Consider the following 8,227-nt stretch of genomic DNA (forward strand, 5'->3'; position numbering starts at 1 on the left):
AGCAGTAGGTGTCACCCTTGGCAGTATCTGAAAACCAATAAATTATTACCTTTAACAACCGTTAAAAATATTCCATTCTGTATATTAAAGTAATCAAACTTTATTAAGTATTCAACGTTAAGATCTAACTTTGTTACCAGCACAAACGATTTATTAAGTGATTTTCTGAATTTTCCAGCTTTTACAATTTTGATGAAAATCTCCGGTGTGCTAAACGCAGTTATTAAAATTAAATTGTTACACCTAAAGGTATAAGTTTGGAACATAGCACATGAATATTTGTTTTAACTTGACTATGTTTCTATCTCATTTATATAAAATAGAGATTCTTTATAAATAAAATTGGTTAAGAGGTGTGCAATTATTGGCAGAAAAAAAAGACTTTTTGCATGGTGCATCTTTGTAGAAATTATCGTATTTAGCAAGATCGCCAATTAAATTCTGGATTCATAACAATTCTAACAATTCCGGTGCATAATTTTGTCGTTAAAAGATGGCAGTATTTCAATCTCATGTCAATATTGAAACATTTTGATCAATCTAACATACATAAAGCATATTATTATGCTTAATGGCTATTTTAAAAGCATCCATTGAGGGATTAGCATAGTAGAGTTTCTGTTTCTTGATACTGATGCTCATTTCCCGTGTAAGTTGCTCAGTATGTAACATGCTCAATATGCCTAAGGCCAGGTTAATATAGATACCAGTTGTTAAGAGCCAAACTTTGCAGACCCCACAATGACCACGGGGGTAATGAACCATGCAGCTTACCAGCACAAAGACTGCTTGTCCATGTACGACCTGGGTTAAAGCACTGGGTTATAATGGATCCCATCAATGAGCCAGGACACTAGTCAATCATCAGTGACCCGATAACGTACAACAGACCCGCCTGGCCTCAAGTAATGGTTGACCAAGCCTGTCATAGAGCATTAATAATCATTGATTTCGTTCTAATCTTCCATTACTGTCAACAATTTTGATCTCATAGTCTACTGACCAATGTCTCCCCACCCGCTCCCAACAACCACCCCTGCCCAAAACACACGCACACATTGTCGCCAGTTGGGCATCGGCAACTGAAACTTGTAGGGTGGTGTTCTCCCCGGCCAGACACACACACACAAAGTGTGTATCAGGATCTTCTCATCATTAAGATTATGTCTGTTTGTTTGCTCTCACTCTGCTCATTATAGGATGAAGGCACTATTGGGGAACACCCCCGGTCAGTCAATTGATAGAAATAACAAATGGAGTGAACTAAAATCCCAAATGAGTAAAACGGCAACTGAATTCTTCCAGGAATGTGTGAAACGAATGACGCCTTGCAAGGCAAGCTTGATGAAGACGTTGAACAATGTGATAAGCGATGTACGAATTGGCATGACTGTTCTTTTTAGTTGAAAATTTCGTTTAAATCTGCAACTTTCCTTCTGAATTCCACTTTAAAATGAATTCCAATGCCATATTTTATAACGACTCAGTTATGAAGTATCTTGAAATGCAGCTTGCATTTGTGTGATGGAATAGTGCTAAATGCTACATAAACAGAAATTGCAATTAATCTGAAACATGCACCACTTTACATCTAAATTCGTGTTCGTTTCTGAAAATCAACCAAAGTCTCTGTACATTGCGGTTAAAAATATAACATTGGGCACTGCATTACATGTTACTGCTGCGCAAGAGATATCTTTGTTAAACTGTTGGTCTTTATTAACTCCCCTTGAGTTCTACACAGTCAGATTTCACGGAAAAGCTTATAATTATATGGCAATCTGCTTGTTTTTCATGTACTGGTGCCACTTTCAGAAATTGTTTCTAAATACTAGCCCATTTCATCAGGGCCGGCATCCAAACGTGGATCCGAAACATACAGAGCAAGGGCTCTTAGAAATGGTCTGCAGCCACCTGTCCTGCGAACAATTCTGTCCAATGTTATCATTACATTAAGCTGTGGTATGATCTGAATTTTAAACAAAAAAAAAGGAACATCTTGAATAATGCTGGGATTATCTGTAGGTGCCTTTGTCCAGGCGGATATTTTGCTATGCTGGTTCAAAGGGTTAATATGGAATCACTTGACAAACTGCCCTTAAGGCATGGACTTTCTCTGCAGTTGTATCCAACACAAGGAGGAGTCCCTATGTGCAGGAATACCTGTGGCTACCTGCACCTGTCCCGAAATGTCTACCTTATCTGTCCTCACACCTGGATGACAGCGGCAGAGGGAGGCGAGCGCCAGGCAGGTGCATCCTGTCCCGACACGTGGCTCCCAGCCTGGCTGGGGTGGGGTGCTTTGGAGGAAATCTGAGTCACAAGCCAGTGTTTTGTTTGCCTGCATGGAATGCTGTACGTGCCAAGCACTCCGAAGCTGAATCAGTTACTGCTCTTCAAACATGCAAGCAAGACGCGACTTGCATTGGCATCCCTAGCATTAGGTATACATGACTCTAAATTCACGCTATGAGGCTGGTACAACATTAGGCCACATCTATTTAGCTTCTATTGCGGTGCATTATTCTCAGCTCAAAGAGTCACCTTTAAGTTTTGAAGGGAGGATCCGAGTGCGCCTACATTCAAAAGCACCAGCATTCGATCTGTTGGTATGCTTTTAGCAAACTGGCGGGGCTCCATTCAACGAAGAGATCAACAAAGAGGAAGCGCAGCTTTCCCAGCTGCGGCTCACTTCATATTTAATGTCTGATGAACAATATAGTTCTGTTTGCAAGTGCTAAGCGCTTGGCACTTCCGGCATCAGACATGTGTTTGAGATGTGTTTAGAAAAATTTCTGTGTTGTAGATCTCTGTGTCTAATAACAACTTTGTGTGTGTGTGTGTGTTCACCGACAGTCATAGACTGCACACGGTTCAACAGTGCACAGTGACTCATATGTCTGATTTTAGTTTTTGTACCTGGCTCACACAAGTAAATGATCTTTTCCCAACTGGTACAAACGGAGTGAGGGTGTCGGTGAAGTAATGCCTCGCTATCTGTGCGGAATGGGCTGCAGTAATGACCAGATTTACGCGAAGAACCACACGTTTCCAGCTACAGTTTTTTTTAAAGGAATGTAACACACGCAGTCATGATTCTCAAACCAAATAATTAATGTGCAACACTTGGAAACGCTTTCGACGTATACAAGTTCGAAAGGCATTCTGGTAACTTTGAAGTGAGATTTGACAAACTGATAATTGGAACGGGACTGGGATTTACAACTCAAAACCAGTGACAATCATTAGTTCAGGCAAACTGGAGGAGAATCCAAGCTAATTGGTGCAGGAGCGAACAGGTCAAAGCAGGAACCATTCTTTTGCCTATAGGATATTAGAATCTCATATTCGCAATTAATATCGATTCACTCATTAAAACATTTGGATTCTGGTATAAACAGCCACTTAGTTGAGCCTCCTATTCCTAAAACTGAATTTTAATGCAATACTGCATCATCCTCACGTTACTAAATGCTCCACTTAATGCACAGTTGCGAGCAGCAGTTTATAGCTCTTTATATTCCTGAACGGCTGTGAATTGCTGTTGTTGAGCTAAGCGCTTATTCCGCCCAGACAATGGGCTTCGATCAGTCCGTTAATGTCCTTCAGTCGCTGGGAAGTCTGTGCACTGAGAGCCTGTGCTTTGCAGCTTTGTACAAACACCTGTTGGGAGCAGATCCCGACGCGAAAGCCCCTCCCTGTCTCTCGGCTTCCCCCCGGTGCTTCTAACCGATTGGATGGCGATGTGACAAATGCAAGTTCTTCCTCCTCCTCCAGCCGGCTCCTGAAGCCAATATGTACACCAGATCGCGCACATTTTCCACAAGTGGGCTCCCTGCAGCAAACTAACGGGCTGTCTTCGATCCAGGCACCCTCGCTGCTTAAACAGGACTTGGAGAATTTAGGCAACCCGGAATCTCAAAATGCCTCGGTCATTTCTAATTAAGAAACATTTCTCGACCACCAAGAAACCGAACTACAGCGAACTCGACAGCCAGACAGGTAGAGAAATTGATGGCAATGTAAACTTGGGTTGTGTTAGCAATGGATGGTTTGTTTTATTCGTTCCTATATCTATGGATGTAACTTACTGTGAATAGTGAAAATGGAAATGTCAATGTATCAAATGCTGTCTATTAAAGTTAGGATTAAGAAAAGAGTAAAGCCTTTGCTTTTGGGGGCACATTAACCGGACTGCGAGACAGCATCGATATGACCTGCAGATATGTTGTTACTTCCGAGTTAGATTTTTGAAAGTAGTGTTATCACTCTGGTCTGTGAAAGAGTGTGTTTGGTGCGGACAGATATTGGGAGCTGCATTCACTGATGTCATGTTGTTTGTTGGTTGCAGTGATTATCTCTCCATTTCTCTATGAGAAGTATCCGATCCCAGTCATCCCTCAGCCTGAAATCCTCAGTACCGGATCTTATTATCCCGCCATCGTGTGGGACACCGGGATAATCTCCAGCCTCTGCTCTGCCGAAATCGAGAGTAACCTGGCCAGTCAGAAAAGCGAGACCCCCTCGGCGGACAACTCCAAACGACGCAAACCTCACGACCTGGCATCCCTATCGAGCGAGGAAGAGGACGGCAAGACATCGGAGCCGCCCAGCCCAGACTCTTCGGCCACGGAAGCGGAGAAATTTCAGTGCAGTCAATGCAGCAAATGCTACTCGACTTTCGCGGGACTGTCTAAACACAAGCAGCTGCACTGCGAGCCCCAGACCAGGAAATCCTTTAACTGTAAGTACTGTGAGAAGGAATACGTGAGTCTGGGAGCCCTCAAGATGCACATCAGGAGCCACACGCTGCCTTGCGTTTGCAAAATCTGTGGCAAAGCCTTCTCCAGACCGTGGTTGTTGCAAGGGCACATCCGCACGCACACCGGTGAGTATTGCATTCCTTGCAAATCCACTTGTCTCATCAATCCTTTCTTGGATTGGGAGATTTAAACGTTCCTCTAGCATTTTTTTTTACTTGGGGAATTTACTACCAAACATGATTTTTTTTCCAAAAAAAAAGCTTTAATCCTCGCCGACACAATACATTAGAAGGTGACTTGCACAAAATTCTGGGTGTTTTACAACATACGGTACAATTATCTGACCTGTGCAAATCCGCGGAACCTTCATCTCTGAAGAGCCATTTCCGGGATATTTAATGTACCTCAGTGAGAAGGATGCATAGGTGGGCAGCTCCGTCTCTGTACGTCGTTCTGAGAAATAGTCAATTCTCGTTACCTTCATGGGCCAACTAGCATTTTATGGTGCATACAGTTGTGCCAGCATTTACAGTTCACCTTTACCAATAACCGAAGGTAGCCCGCTCTACACAGTTTATTTCACTTTTTTATACGCGTCACATATTTCACATACTGGTGTGTAACTTACTTTCCTTTGAATCAGTACAAAAGGCGCACATGGTGCAATAAAACCACCTTTCAGGCAAAACATTGTTACTGGCTTTCCAGGCTATGTTTTTGTCCCTTACATTGTCTCCAACAGTTAAAAGAGGATGTTCTTAGTGGGGAACAAAAAAACCCTGTTGTGATTCTTCGTTTCACCACTATTGCATTTAATTCTTTTTGAGAGGTGGTGTTGTCCTGCGGTGGACCATGTATATGAATGGTTGACAGACATGGGGCAGGTGCATTGATGTAACAGTGCAGTTTGTACAGTGCACCTGTTACAGTACACTGCAGGCACAGCTATAGACTCCAGCTGTCACCTATTGGGGCCATCAGTTTTAAATACAAGAATTATCACTTTTCACAATGCGGCCCCTCCAGATCTATTTATCAGCCTCTGGCGTGGGTTAATTCCCACTTTGTTGTTGATTTCACACCTTCTTAATTAACAGCAAATGCCCTCAAAGGAATTAGTTAATGAAAACTTCTATTAAATTTTGCCATAAATCGACCAGTAATCATAGTTTCTTTGAAGGTGCCATTCTTAACTTTGGGTTCCAACTTGTTTCCTCTTTTATATTTTGTTAAAAGTTTAATATTACACTTTTATTTTGTTGCTGGTTTATCACTATTCAATTAGGATGTTTAAACTATTTAATACATTATACAATTTATGATAAATTGATAAAATGGTGCCTTTGTTAAATCTCAGATTTGTAATGTTGTATCTATTGTTAATATAACCAATTGAATTATTTGCTATTTTAAAAGTAAGCTAGCTGCATGAAAATCCTGGAGAAATTCAACAGGTCTGACAGCATCTGTGGAGAAAAAACAGAGGTAATGTTTTGAGTCCAGCACAACCCTCTTCAGTTCTGAAGAACAGTCACTGGATTTGAAACATTAACTCTGTTTTTGTCTCCACAGGCACTCCAGGCCTGCTGAGTTTCTTGATCAATTTTTGTTTTTGTTTCAGTTCTTTGTTTTATTTTGGCTGCATTAGACTGTGCAAAAAAATCAACACTTCAGAGATCAAATGATTTAATTTAACTTGTATCAACTTTCAACCCTTTTCACCAAACATATTGTTTCTATACACTGTGTATTTTATTTCTGGGTAAAGTAGAACCACGATAAGCAAGTTAAATGCATTTTTGATACTAAAAATACCCAAGGAATCAATTATCCTCTGAAAATTCACAGCATTGCTTATTGTTACTTTTTCATGTTCCTTCAGGTGAGAAACCTTTCTCCTGCCCTCATTGCAACAGAGCATTTGCAGATCGATCCAACCTCAGAGCCCACCTGCAGACTCACTCAGATGTCAAAAAGTACCAGTGCAAAAACTGCTCCAAGACTTTCTCCAGAATGTCTCTTCTCCACAAACATGAGGAAACAGGATGCTGCGCAGCTCGCTGAAACTCTTTTAAAACAAGAGCTGCTGTTTGCATTTCAGCCCATTTCATTTGATAATACAGTGAATCTCTTATGCTGGCCTATGCCAATTTTTATTTATTATTTGAACATAAATATTAACATTCTGTTTTTGTATGTCAAGGCTCCCACCTTTTTGAGGGGGCAAGGGAGGAACAACAGAAAAAGCTGGCTCTCTTAGGGATTCCTTAAGGGATATCGAGAACATTCAGTATTTTATTCAGTATAACCTCCAGAAGAAGAGTTTGTCCCTTACTGTGTAACTATGCAATATAATGTCTTTTTCTGAGGGCTGCTGGCATAAAATGTTCTCAGTGGAACAATGAAGCCCTGCAGTATCTAAAGATTTGTGCAATGGGTTTAGCAGACATCACTTGCTATCTGAAACAAGATTCCTGTTTACAGGCGAGCTGAAGCACCTGTTAATATGAACCTTAACAACTGCTTTTCAGTGGATGTACAACTAATGGCAAGCAGTTGTCACATGTTACAATGCAGGGCTTAGATAAATGCCTCACTATTGACAGGTGTGTGCCAAAAGATTTTTATGGCTATTGACAGGTGCCTGGTGAATGCATCTTTTTTTTCTATACAGTGTTTGTACAGAATTGTCACAATATATATTTGTTTACATTACAAGGGTACACTGGTATTACTTTGTATACTGTAATTTTCTACGTGACAGTTTTGTATTGCTGAGACTTTTAACAGGTACAGTATGTAAAGAATATGTAATAAAATTTTTACCTATAACAAAATGTGAAGTGTTTCATGGTGGTTACATAAGAAATATCAGTGAACACAGCAATTATCTATTTGCTACTTTATTGACTACTAATAAAAAACCTCAATCTAATGTTCTAAAATATGTCAAAGCAGACAATATAGTTGAACCGTAGAATATGTTTGATTGATAATTCCTTTGTTAACTAGTATGGAAGGGTAAGATGTCACCTATATGTGGAGCTGCACTTTCTAAAGTTAGAAAAAAGTTTCAGTTTCTTCTTTACATAGATCGGCAATAGATATAAAAATACATTTGCTAAATAAAACTTTCATAAACAGAAATTAAACCATTTTGAAATAATGCGCATATCTGCCATTTATTTTAGTATTATTCAGGTCATATTTCCCAGTTTCACAGGTGAAACAAGTTAGTTTCAACTCTATACACTAGTTTTGAGTAGTTCTATTTAATCTATATCCAATGACTGGGAGACAATGGCCTAGTGGTTTTATCGCTGGACTGTTAATCCAGAGTGATGTTCTGGGGACCTGGGTTCAAATCCTACCACACAGATGGTGGAATTTGAATTCAATAATTAGCTGGAATTAATCATCTACTGATGACCATGAATCCATTGCTGATTGTCAGAAAATCCATC

The 8,227-nt window shown here is 40.3% G+C and overlaps 1 protein-coding gene across 1 annotated transcript; it reads left to right on the plus strand.

Annotated features, from left to right (window-relative positions):
• The first annotated feature begins 3,431 nt into the window (after positions 1–3,431).
• Positions 3,432–7,600, plus strand: LOC109916938 (protein snail homolog Sna-like). Its single transcript, XM_020516699.2, has 3 exons — positions 3,432–4,002; positions 4,352–4,888; positions 6,646–7,600. The coding sequence occupies exons 1-3, from the start codon at positions 3,924–3,926 to the stop codon at positions 6,825–6,827; spliced, it is 798 nt and encodes a 265-aa protein (XP_020372288.1). The 5' UTR covers positions 3,432–3,923; the 3' UTR covers positions 6,828–7,600.
• Positions 7,601–8,227: the final 627 nt, after the last annotated feature.

Source organism: Rhincodon typus, chromosome 19 (assembly GCF_021869965.1).
Source record: "Rhincodon typus isolate 14 chromosome 19, sRhiTyp1.1, whole genome shotgun sequence".
Classification (NCBI taxonomy): Eukaryota; Metazoa; Chordata; class Chondrichthyes; order Orectolobiformes; family Rhincodontidae; genus Rhincodon; species Rhincodon typus.

Coding starts and splice junctions, on each gene's coding strand:
- LOC109916938 (XM_020516699.2), top strand. CDS start 3,924: ATGCCTCGGTCATTTCTAATTAAGAAACATTTCTCGACCACCAAGAAA. Junction 4,003..4,351: donor CGAACTCGACAGCCAGACAG/GTAGAGAAATTG, acceptor TGTTGGTTGCAG/TGATTATCTCTCCATTTCTC. Junction 4,889..6,645: donor GCACATCCGCACGCACACCG/GTGAGTATTGCA, acceptor ATGTTCCTTCAG/GTGAGAAACCTTTCTCCTGC.